The 13135-nt window shown below is 42.9% G+C and overlaps 1 protein-coding gene across 1 annotated transcript in view; it reads left to right on the top strand.

Moving 5' to 3' along the window:
* The window catches only part of LOC129856819 (uncharacterized), a 42702-nt gene extending 32564 nt beyond the window's left edge, over positions 1-10138 (top strand). Inside the window, exons 18-20 of the mRNA XM_055924527.1 lie at positions 6928-7139; positions 7404-7621; positions 9644-10138. Of these exons, the coding sequence (XP_055780502.1) occupies positions 6928-7139; positions 7404-7621; positions 9644-9998 (785 nt within the window). The 3' untranslated portion in view covers positions 9999-10138. The remainder of the gene's footprint in view (positions 1-6927; positions 7140-7403; positions 7622-9643) is intronic.
* The last annotated feature ends 2997 nt before the right edge of the window (positions 10139-13135 follow it).

Raw genomic sequence — 13135 nt, 5'->3', positions numbered from 1 at the left:
TGTTTAGTAATATTTTCCGCCCTGAATTTGGGCGCTCTTTTGGGCGCTATAACGTAAGCTGTATGTCGTACTAAAGTTATTTTAAAAAATCTAACACAGCGGTTGCATTAACTTCTTGCGACTATAGGGGGTGCTGTTTCGCATTAGCATAATTTGCTCTACAGATTAAACTGCCTAGTACTCAATTCTTGCTCGTACAATATGCATATTATTATAATTATTGGATAGAAAACACTCTCTAGTTTCTATAGCCGTTGGAATTTTGTCTCTGAGTGAAACAGAACTCATTCTACAGCACTTTTCATGACAGGGAGTCAGATTTCAGACATCTTGGCACCTGATCTGGAGTCAGTTTAAAGGTCCGTGTAAATGCTATGGAGAAACAGACACTTCTTACGTCTTCCCCTGGTGTCAGTACGTGATGACGCTTTGAATGGAGTCGATTGCGCAATCAGTGCCTCTATAAGACACCAAATAGCGGAAGTAGGTTCCTTTCCATGTCTGCGCCTGGCGCACGAAGGATGTCGGACTCGCCTCCTTCCAAGCTTTGGTTTAGCCAGTAATATTTCCCCGGTCATATTTTTACTCGTTCTAGGTGTTAAAAACATCATAAGGTAGTTAATTTGAACCGTTTTATAGCAATTTATATCCGTTTAGTGCGATTTTGAGGCATTTCTTTCTGAGACACTTTGAACCGCTGGGCACGTTTCCAGTTCATGCCGAACGTTAGTGGGCATTTTCACATGGCAAGAGGACAGCTTTCGACCAAAAGACGATTAGACCCAAGAAAGGATTCATTGCCCAAGATTCTGATGGAAGAACAGCTCAAAGTAGGAACAATTTATTATGATAAATCGTGTTTCTGTCGAAAAATGTGAAACGCTTATGCCGCCATTTTGTTTGCTATAGCTTCGCTTGGCGCAACCTGTATTGAAAAGTAAGGATAATTAAAAAAATGTAATTCCGCGATTGTATTAAGAATTAAATTGTCTATCAATCGCTGTCCACCCTATATTTTTTAGTCAAGTTTATGAGTATTTATGTATAAGACTAGATCACTGTCTAATATGGTGCACGACATTTTCTGACCAGCTGGGCTACTTTTGTCATTGTCTAACCATGATTTTGGTGGCTAAATATGCACATTTTCGAACAAACTCTATATGTATGTTGTAATATGATGTTACAGGAGTGTCATCTGAAGAATTCTGAGAAGGTTAGTGAAAAAATTAATATATTTTGGCGATGATAACGATATCGCTCTCTTTGGCTTGAATCAGTGCTCGGGTAACGTTTGCATATGTGGTATGCTAATATAACGATTTATTGTGTTTTCGCCGTAAAACACTTAGAAAATCTGAAATGTTGTCTGAATTCACAAGATCTGTGTCTTTCCATTGCTATGTGCTGTGTATTTTTAAGAAATGTTTTATGATGAGTAAATTGGTAATACAAGTTGCTCTCTGTAGTAATTCTAGTTGCTTGGTGAGATTTGTGATTTTTTTCGCTTTTTTCGCTATCGCTACCTTTGCGTTGAATGCGGTTGTATGGTTGGCTATTGTAGTAAGCTAATATAATGCTATATTGTGTTTTCGCTGTAAAACACTTAAAAAATCGGAAATATTGTCTGGATTCACAAGATGTTTGTCTCATTTGCTGTACACCATGTATTTTTCATAAATGTTTTATGATGAGTATTTAGGTATTTCACGTTGGTCTCTGTAATTGTTCTAGCTGCTTCGGTGCTATTTGTGATTGTAGCTGCAATGTAAAACTATGATTTATACCTGAAATATGCACATTTTCTGAACAAAACATAGATTTATTGTATAACATGTTATAAGACTGTCATCTGATGAAGTTGTGTCTTGGTTAGTGACTAACTCGATCTCTATTTGGTCGGTTTTGTGCAAGCTACCTGTGCTGTGAAAGAAATGTCTGTGGTTTTTGTATTTGGTGGTGAGCTAACATAAATATACGTGGTGTTTTCGCTGTAAAACATTTAAAAAATCGGACATGTTGGCTGGATTCACAAGATGTTTATCTTTCATTTGCTGTATTGGACTTGTTAATGTGTGAAAGTTAAATATATATATTTATTTTTTTTATTGAATTTCGCGCGCTGCCTTTTCAGTGGAATGTGGGGGGGGTTCTGCTAGGGGCTAGACAGGTTAACTTCTTGTTATTCCAGCCGCAGTGTCATATTTCAAAAAGTCTTTACGGCGAAAGCAGACCATGTGATTATCTGAGGACAGCGCCACGCATACAAACACGTGAAAATCGTTTTCAACCAGGCAGGTGGTAACACAAAAGTCAGAAATAACGATATAATAAATGCCTTACCTTTGAAGATCTTCTTCTGTTGGCACTCCAAAATGTCCCAGAAACATCACAAATGGTCCTGTTGTTCTATAATGTCCTTCTTTATATCCCCAAAATGTTCATTTATTTGGCGCGTTTGGTTCAGAAATACACCGGTTCCAACTCGCCCAACATGACTAGAAAGTATCTAATAAGTTACCTGTAAACTTGGTCCAAACATTTCAAACAACGTGTCACGTTCTGACTTTTATTTCCTTTGTTTTGCCTTTATTTAGTATGGTCAGGGCGTGAGTTGGGGTGGGCAGTCTATGTGTGTTTTTCTATGTTGGGGTTTTGTGTTCTGCCTGGTATGATTCTCAATCAGAGGCAGCTGTCAATCGTTGTCCCTGATTGAGAATCATACTTAGGCAGCCTGAGTTTCACTGTTGGTTTGTGGGTGTTTGTTTCCTGTGTCTTTGTGTATGTCACCAGACAGGACTGTTTCGTTTCGGTTTATTCTCGTTTATCATTGTTTTGTTCGAGTATTTCGGTTTTCATTAAAAGGAATATGAATACTCACCACGCTGCAGTTTGGTCCCCCTCTCTTTCTCCTAACGACGAGCGTTACAGAAACACCCACCACAAAAGGACCAAGCACCGTGGTAGCAAGCAGCAGCAGCGATGTCAGGACTCCTGGGCATGGGAAGACGTTTTGGACGGCAAGGGTTGCTACACATGGGAGGAGATCCTGGCTGGAAGGGATCGCCTCCCATGGAAACAGGTGGAGGCAGCTAGGAGAGCAGAAGCAGCCGGAGAGAGGAGCCAGCGATATGAGGAGGAAGCACGGCAGTGCGACAGGTACGAGGGGCACACGGGGAGTGTGGCTAAGCCAGGTAGCAGACCTGAGCTCACTCCTCGTGCTTATTATAAGTAGCGTGTTACTGGTCAGGCACCGTGTTATGCGGTTAAGCGCACGGTGTCGCCAGTACGTGCCCATAGCCTGGTGCGCTATAGGGCAGCCCCCCGAAAGTGTCATGCGAGTGTGAGCATCCAGCCAGGGCGTATTGTGCCTGCTCAGCGTGTCTGGTCTCCGGTACGCCGTTTCGGTCCAGGGTATCCTGCGCCGGCTCTGCGTGCTGTGTCTCCGGGACACTGGGAGGGTGCAGTGCGTCCTATGTCTGCGCTCCGCTCGTACCAGGCAAATGTGGGAGTGGAGCCTAAGGGAGAGGTGCGCGTAGTAGGCACTAGATCTCCAGTGCTTACCCACAGCCTGGTTCAACCTGTGCCTGCACTCTGGAGGGTCCGGGCTAGAGTAGTTATCCAGCCTGGGGGAGTGGTGCCAAGGCTGCGCACCAGAGCTCCAGTGCTCCCCCACAGCCCGGTCCTTCAGGTGCCTCCTCCTAACACCAAGCCTCCTGTAGGTCTCCCCAGCCTGGTGGTTCCTGTGGCAGCCCCACGCACCAGGCTGTCTCTCCGTCTCCTCCCTACAGAGCTACCCGTCTGTCCAGCGCCGCCTGAACTGCCCGTCTGTCCAGCGCCGCCTGAGCTGCCAAAAACTATGGTGAAGTGGGGTCCACGTCACGCGCCAGAGCCGCCACCGCGGACAGGCGCCCTCCCAGACCCTCCTCTATAGGTTCAGGTTTTGCGGCCGGAGTCCGCACCTTTGTGGGGGGGGGGGGGGGGGGGGGGGTACTGTGACGTTCTGACCTTTATTTCCTTTGTTTTGCCTTTATTTAGTATGGTCAGGGTGTGAGTTGGGGTGGGCAGTCTATGTGTGTTTTTCTATGTTGGGGTTTTGTGTTCGGCCTGGTATGATTCTCAATCAGAGGCAGCTGTCAATCGTTGTCCCTGATTGAGAATCATACTTAGGTAGCCTGAGTTTCACTGTTGGTTTGTGGGTGTTTGTTTCCTGTGTCTTTGTGTATGTCACCAGACAGGACTGTTTCGGATTATTCTCGCTTATCGTTGTTTTGTTAGAGTATTTCGGTTTTCATTAAAAGGAATATGAATACTCACCACGCTGCAGTTTGGTCCCCCTCTCTTTCTCCTAACAATGAGTGTTACACAATGTTCCTAATCCAACCTCAGATATCCTAAAATGTAAATAATCGATAAAAGTTAAGACAGGATAAACTGTTTCCAATACCGGATAAAAACAACGTGAAGCGCGTTCCAGTTCACGCGCACCAAACAGTAAAATCCATCTGGAGTGACACTTACAAAGAACAGCCGTACTTCTTCATTTCTCAAAAGAAAAACATCAACCAATTTCTAAGACTGTTGACATCTAGTGGAAGCCATAGGAACTGCAACCAGGTTCCTATTAAATAGGGCTTTCAATAGAAACTAATGGGAAATACTATGACCTAATTTCCCCCCCGTGGATGGTTTGTCCTTGGGGTTTCGCCTGCCAAATCAGTTTTGTTATACTCACAGACATTATTTTAACAGTTTTAGAAGAGTGTTTTCTATCCAAGTCTATTATATGCATATCCTGGCTTCTGGGCCTGAGTAACAGGCAGTTTACTTTGGGCACACTTTTCATCCGGACGTGAAAATACCGCCCCCTATCCCTAAGAAGTTAATTACATTTACATGATTAGCTCAATCAGGTAATATTAATTACAGAGAAAGGATTTTATAGAATAGCATGTCATATCGCTTAATCCGGCATAGCCAAAGACACGACAATACAGTGTGCAAATGGCGTGAGGAGGTAGGCAATAAATAGGCCATAGTAGCGAAGTAATTACAGTTTAGCAGATTAACACTGGAGTGATAAATGAGCAGATGATGATGTGCAAGTAGAGATACTGGTGTGCAAAAGAGCAGAAAAGTAAATAAAAACAATATGGCGATGAGGTAGGTAGATTGGGTGGGCTATTTACAGATAGACTATGTACAGCTGCAGCGATCGGTTAGCTGCTCAGATAGCTGATGTTTAAATTTACTGAGGGAAATAAGAGTCTCCTGCTTCAGCGATTTTTGCAATTCGTTCCGGTCACTGGCAGCAGAGAACTGGAAGGAAAGGCGGCCAAAGCAGGTGTTGGCTTTGGGGCTGGCCAGTGAGATATACCTGTTGGAGCGCGTGCTACGGGTGGGTGTTGTTATCGTGACCAGTGAGCTGAGATAAGGTGGAGCTTTACCTAGCTTAGGTTTATAGATGACCTGGAGCCAGTGGGTCTGGCGACGAATATGTAGCGAGGGCCAGCCAACGACAGCCTACAGGTCGCAGTTGTGGGTGGTATAAGGCGCTTTGGTAACAAAACGGATGGCACTGTGATAGACTGCATCCAGTTTTCTGAGTAGAGTGTTGGAAGCTATTTGGTAGATGACATCGCCGAAGTCGAGGATCGGTAGGATAGTCAGTTTTACTAGGGTAAGTTTGGCGGCGTGAGTGAAGGAGGCTTTGTTGCGAATTAGAAAGCCGATTCTAGATGTAATTTTGGATTGGAGATGTTTAATATGAGTCTGGAAGGAGAGTTTACAGTCTAGCCAGACACCTAGGTATTTGTAGTTGTCCACATATTCTAGGTCAGAACCGTCCAAGGTAGTGATGCTAGTCGGGAGGGCGTGTGCCGGCAGCGAAATGTTGAAAAGCATACATTTGGTTTAATTAACGTTTAAGAGCAGTTGGAGGCCACGGAAGGAGTGTTGTATGGCATTGACGCTCGTTTGGAGGTTAGTTAACTAGAAAGTCGGGGCACCACGAAAGAGTGTTTATAGAGCTGTTATCTTCCGAATAAACTCTTAAAAACCTAGTAATATTTTACATCAATAGCAGTCAATATTAATCGTCACCTTGTTTCAGTCTCATCTGAAAGTGGATACGTCGTCCGTTCTTTCCTAGCCCACGTTTACAGCGGCCGCTGCTAACTCAACGGCTAGGAGGTATCACTTCTGTAGTGAATAAGAGTTCAAAGTTCATACCATTCGCAACCAGGTTGGATTAGTTCTGTAGTTATTATCTGAATCCTTCTGACATCGGACCGTCACCCTAATTTCATATTTAAACATTTAAATTGCACAATTCCATGTGAATCTGATAACTACAATGTGTAGACCTTCCCAGATACAGTTTATGTCGTCCTGTCATCAGTCATAATGTCTCAGATGACACCCGAACTGACATCATATTCATTAAGTACCAACGCATATTTTCAACTGGTTCTATTACCGAAATATGGTTCCTTTCCCCCCCACTTGTTTGATGTTCCCAGACTCTCTATGTTTAACAAAGGCTATTCAAGAGTCCTTCAGTAGAGTCAGAGAGAGAGGGAAGGGAGAAAGGTATTTATGGGGGGGGGTCATAAACCTTACCCACAGGCCAACGTCATGACAGTATATAGACTTTTTTTTCTATTGTGTTATTGACTGTACGCCTGTTTATTCCATGTGTAACTCTGTGTTGTTGTTTTTGTCACACTGCTTTGCTTTATCTTGGCCAGGTCGCAGATGTAAATGAGAACTTGTTCTCAACTGGCCTACCTGGTTAAATAAAGGTGAAATAAAAAAATAAAAACAAAAACGTGCTTTGGCTTTTCTACCGTAATAATGGGCTCAATGTGGAATATGAACTACTGCTGAGAGGAGAAGTGACATTTTGTTCTTTTCCTGATCCACCAGTCTGTGGAAGACCCTTGGTGTCTTTAGAAATACACCAGAGGATTCTGGGAGGAGAGGTAGCTCCAAAAGGAACATTTCCCTGGCAGATGCTTCTCAGTGTGGAAGGAGGACGATCAGGAGGGATGGTCATCGGGGACAGGTGGATCTTGACTGCTGCTCATGGCGTGGTGCATCAACATAACAACCAAGTCATTAAGAAGAGTGAAGTTATGGTAGTGCAATAATGATTATGGCAGTGTTTACATAATGACTAGGGCTTGGAGTTTTTTCTGATTAACTCTGGTTGAGAATTATAGGGTTATCATAGAAAAACTCCTGGCCCTACATCTGAGATGATGACAAAGATTGATGAAGGAGTGGAGAGACAATAAACATGCTTCTGAGTGCTCATAGTTGAGGAAGCTACTATTTCCACCCAGCAGTTAAATGCAGTAACTGACTGAAATTCACACCCATTTTCCTTCACTTCATAACAGGCATACGTTGGCGACAACAATGTGGAAAACCTCCTTCAGTCTCCACCTCTTGAAGTGGCCTCTCTCCATCCTCACCCTGGGTACAACAACACAGACGGGTTATCCTTCAACCACGACATTGCCTTGATCAAGCTCCAACACCCACTCACATTCAGTAGTTCCATCATGCGAGTGTGTCTGCCTGAAAAGGGTGCTGAATACTCCACTGGAAGAGTTGGGTAAGAGTTGGCTCTCCTGTACAGTAAATGTTTGATCTTTGACAGTATAGTTATTGGGCGTTCTCTATTTCTGTTTCCATTGTATTTTTTAAAAATCCTAAAACTACCTCAATGCAATGGAAATGGAAGCTATGATACTGCATTTGTCATTTCTCTCTCTCTAACCCTGTTTATACTTGGTTCTAACTTGCATCCTTTGTCCACATTCTGATTTTGCCCAAATTAGTACACAAGTGTAGACAATCAAAAGACACATTGTGATCTGATTGTGATCAGATCATCCTGCCCACTTCCGGGGGTAGTCAGACATACATTGTATCTGGATATCTTACATTTGTAGACAGATCTGGACAGAGAAATCATTTAAATCATCATCATTATTCCGCCTTCTAAAATCATTGACAAACATTGACCGATTACATCACAATGTGTCTTAGAATAAATAAATATTATTTTGGAAGAATATCTGTGTAATAATTTGAATAAAAGAAGGGACCAGGAAATGTGGTCACAATGCAGACACAGTGGATGGATAACAGACACATTTTAATAGCATGTGTAACACAGGAGGTTGGCGGCACCTTAATCACTAAGTTAAGGACCCTGGGACTAAACACCTCCCTCTGCAACTGGATCCTGGACTTTCTGATGGGCCGCCCCCAGGTGGTAAGGGTAGGTAACAACACATCCGCCACGCTGATCCTCAACACGGGGGCTCCTCAGGGGTGCATGCTCAGTCCCCTCCTGTGCTCCCAGGTCACTCATGACTGTATGGCCAGGCACGACTCCAACACCATCATTAAGTTTGCCGATGACACAGAGAACGACGAGACAGCCTATAGGGAGTAGGTCAGAGACCTAGCCGTGTGGTGCCAGGATAACAACCTCTCCCTCAACGTGATCAAGACAAACAAGATGATTGTGGACTACAGGAAAAGGAGCGCCAAGCACGTCCCCATTCCCATCGACGGGGCTGTAGTGGAGCAGGTTGAGAGCTTCAAGTTCCTTGGTGTCCATATCCCCAACAAAGTATCATGGTCCAAGCACACCAAGACAGTAGTGAAGAGGGCACGACAAAACCTATTCCCCCTCAGGAGACTGAAAAGATTTGGCATGGGTCCACAGATCCTCAAAAGGTTCTACAGCTGCACCATCGAGAGCATCCGGACGGGTTGCATCACTGCCTGGTATGGCAGCTGCTCAGCCTCCAACTGCAAGGCACTACAGAGGGTAGTGCGTACGGCCCAGATAAACTTGGATTAGCTAACATAACGTGCCATTGGAACAAAGGAGTGATGGTTGCTGGTAATGGGCCTCTGTACGCCTATGTAGATATTCAATAAAGAATCTGCCGTTTCCAGCTACAATAGTCATTTACAACATTAACAATGTCTACACTGTATTTCTGATCAATTTTATGTTCTTTTAATGGACAAAAAATGTGCCTTCTTTTCAAAAACAAGGACATTTCTAAGTGACCCCAAACTTTTGAATGGTAGTGTGCATGTACATATTACCTCAATTACCTCGATTAACTGGTGCCCCCGCACATTAACTCTGTACCGGTACCCCCTGTATATAGCCTTGTTATTGTTCTTTTACTGTGCTCTTTAATTATTTGTTACTTTTATTATAATTTTTGGGGGGGGGGGGGGTATTTTTCTTAAAACTGCATTGTTGTTTAAGGGCTTGTAAGTAAGCATTTCACTGTATTTCACTTGTATTCAGGGCATGTGACAAATAAAATGTGATTTTGATTTGATTTGGGGAGGACGGGCACGTGGTAATGGCTGGAGCGGAATCAGTGGAAAGGTATCAACAACATCAAACACATGGTTTCCATATGTTTGATGTCATTCCCTTCGCTACGTTCCAGCCATTATTATGAGCCGTCCTCCCCTCAGCAGCCTCTGGAAATGTGGGCACAATCTGAATGTAGACAAGATCAGGACAAAGGACCCATGTTAGCATCAGGTATAAACAGGGCTTCTCTCCCTTTCTCTCTCTCCCTCCCTCTCTCAGCTGGGTTTCAGGTTTTGGTCTCAAAGATGATGATGAAATGCCCAGTAACCTCAGATATGTCCGGATTCCCCTGGTGGACCAGGTGAAGTGCAGAAGCTCTATTGATGAGGCGAGGAAGAAGAAGAGAGAAGCCCCTGATTTGACAGACGGCATGTTCTGTGCCGGGTTACCAGAGGGTGGAAAGGACACCTGTGCAGGGGATGGTGGAGGGCCGTATGTCCTGAAGTATGGGGGAGTTTTCTGGGCAGCAGGGATCGCCAGCTGGGGAATTGACTGTGGAGAGCCAGGCCAATATGGGGTCTACACCCGCGTAGCTAACTACGTAGACTGGATCAAGAAGACCATGGAGAATTGAAATTATGGCTGAAAAATTATGCAAGAAATGTTTGAGTTTGTTGAGGATAGCAGCAAATATAAAAAATAAACATTAGATATGTTTTTTATTGAATTAAGGGTTTTCTGTAACTGGAGCATATTAAATACATTTTAAGTCTGTTTTTTTTTTAATTGCATAATTGTTATTATCAACTGTATAGCTCATTTTAATACACTGAGTGTACAAAACATTAGGACACCTGCTCTTTCCATGACATACAGTGCATTTGGAAAGTATTTAGACCCCTTGACTTTTTCAAAATGTTGTTACGTTACAGCCTTATTCTAAAATGCATAAAATATAATACAATTGAAGTGGGAGGTTTACATACACCTTAGCCAAATACATATAAACTCAGTTTTTCCACAAATCCTGACATTTAATCCTAGTAAAAATTCCATGTCTTAGGTCAGTTAGGATCACCACCTTATTTTAAGAATGTGAAATGTCAGAATAATAGTAGAGAGAATGATTTATTTCAGCTTTTATTTCTTTCAACACATTCCCAGTGGGTCAGAAGTTTACATACACTCAATTAGTATTTGGTAGCATTGCCTTTAAATTGTTTAACTTGGGTCAAACATTTCGGGTAAACTTCCACAAGCTTCCCACAATAAGTTGGGGGGATTTTGGCCCATTCCTCCTGACAGAGCTGGTGTAACCGCATCAGGTTTGTAGGCCTCCTTGCTCGCACACACTTTTTCAGATCTGCCTGCAAATTTTCTATAGAATTGAGGTCAGGACTTTGTGATGGCCACTCCAATACCTTGACTTTGTTGTCCTTGAGCCATTTTTCCACAACTTTGGTAGTATGCTTGGGGTCAATGTCCATTTGGAGGACCCATTTGCAACCAAGCTTTAACATCCCGACTGATGTCTTGAGATGTTGCTTCAAAATATCCAAATAATTTTCTTTCCTCATGATGCCGTCTATTTTCTGAAGTGCGCCAGTCCCTCCTGCAGCAAAACACCCTCACAACATGATGCTGCCACCCCCGTGCTTCACGGTTGGGATGGTGTTCTTCGGCTTGCAAGCATCCTCCTTTTTCCTCCAAACATAACAATGGTCATTATGGCCAAACGGTTCTGTTTTTGTTTCATCAGACCAGAGGACATTTCTCCAAAAAGTACGATCTTTGTCCCCATGTGCAGTTGCAAACCGTAGTCTGGCTTTTTTATGGCGGTTTTGGAGCAGTGGCTTCTTCCTTGCTGAGCGGTCTTTCAGGTTATGTCGATATAGGACTCGATTTACTGTGGATATAGATACTTTTGTACCTGTTTCCTCCAGAATCTTCACAAGATCCTTTGCTGTTGTTCTGGGATTGATTTGCACTTTTCGCACCAGAGTACGTTCATCTCTAGGAGAAAGAACGTGTCTCCTTCCACAGCGGTATGACGGCTGCATGGTACCATGGTGTTTATACTTGCGTACTATTGTTTGTACAGATGAACGTGGTACCTTCAGGCATTCGGAAATTGCTCCCAAGGATGAACCAGTCTGCAATGTTTTTTCTGAGCTCTTAGCTGATTTCTTTTGATTTTCCCATGATTTAAAGTAAAGAGACACTGAGTTTGAAGGTAAGCCTTGAAATAAATCCACAGGTACACCTCCAATTGACTCAAATTATGTCAATTAGCCTATCAGAAGCTTCTAAAGCCATGACATAATTTTCTGGAATTTTCCAAGATGTTTAAAGGCACAGTCAACTTAGTGTATGTAAACTTTTGACCACTGGAATTGTGATACAGTGAATTATAAGTGAAATAATTTGTCTCTCAACAATTGTTGGAATAATTACTTGTGTCATGCACAAAGTAGATGTTCTAACCGACTTGTCAAAACTATAGTTTGTTAACAAGAAATTTGTGAAGTGGTTGAAAAACGAGATTTAATGACTCCAACATAAGTGTATGTCAACTTCCGACTTCAACTGTATATAACTACTGCTGTATACACCTTTTCTATTAATATACTGTCCACAATGTCTACACACACCATCATACCAGACTCTGACAATGCTCCTTATAATATTTCTATATTTATTAATTATTTTTTAGGGGTGAGGGGGATTTGGGTGTATTGTTAGGTATTGCTTCCCTGTTGGAGCTAGGAACATACGCATTTCGCTACACCTGTGATACTATCTGCAAAATATATGTACTCAACCAATATATTTTTTTCTCGATTTGTCCATTCATCTAATTGCACTGTTACTATCCTGGAGTTATTTTGGAGTGTACGAACACGCACAGGTAGCCTACTTTTTGAAGTGATTTGTCTTTTGACAATAAGATGAAAACATCATGACTGGTTGTGCTCATGCCAAATTAATAGGTAATAAAAAAGTGTTAAATGACTGTTAGGCCCATTAAAAAATGTGTGCAGGTCCTGTGAAAAGAATTGAGAGCCCCTGAAAGTATAATTCGCTGTTTGGAAAAGAAGGAGAAGAAAGGGTGTCACGGTAACAGAAGAGTAAAAGAGGAGGGGAGGAGCTAAGGCGCTTAGGGCCATATTGACTTCACTTCATGTATCCCTTTCAGAAGACCTCGTCTGATTAACAGAAAATCCTAGATTCCTACTAGCTCCAGTAAGAAGATGCAATCCTGTTGTTTTCCTGTCTCTTATTAAGAGGCAGAGTATATGCAGGAGGCAACCACCTCCTCCGTTCCCCTCATTTTGAAATGGCCTATTTCATCATCACCACAGCATTGCCTCCAACACCCACTCAAATTCAGTAGTTCCATCATGCGAGAGTGTCTGCCTGAAAAGGGTGCTGAATAATCCTTTGGACGAGTTGGTTAAGAATAACATAATACAGTATATCAAATTTAGCAGATGCTTTTATCCAAAGCGACTTACAGTCATGCGTGCATCAATTTTTCCTATGGGTGGCCCAAGCTGGAACCGAACCCACTATCCTTGGCATTGTAAGCACCATGCTCTACCAACTGAGCCCCACAGTGTCCTGTGAGAAGGATCTTCAGACGATATTTGACAGAATGTGTCTGTATATCTTGTTATGGAAGGACTTTCTCTCACTCTCTCCTTCTCGGTTTCCATCCCAGCTGGGTTTTGGGGTTTAGTTATTCTAGTGGCAGTTATTCAGATGAGCTCA

This window comes from Salvelinus fontinalis, chromosome 6 (genome assembly GCF_029448725.1).
Source record: "Salvelinus fontinalis isolate EN_2023a chromosome 6, ASM2944872v1, whole genome shotgun sequence".
NCBI lineage: Eukaryota > Metazoa > Chordata > Actinopteri > Salmoniformes > Salmonidae > Salvelinus > Salvelinus fontinalis.
The sequence above is the reverse complement of the archived record's forward strand: the minus strand, read 5'-3'. Positions and strand labels throughout refer to the sequence as shown.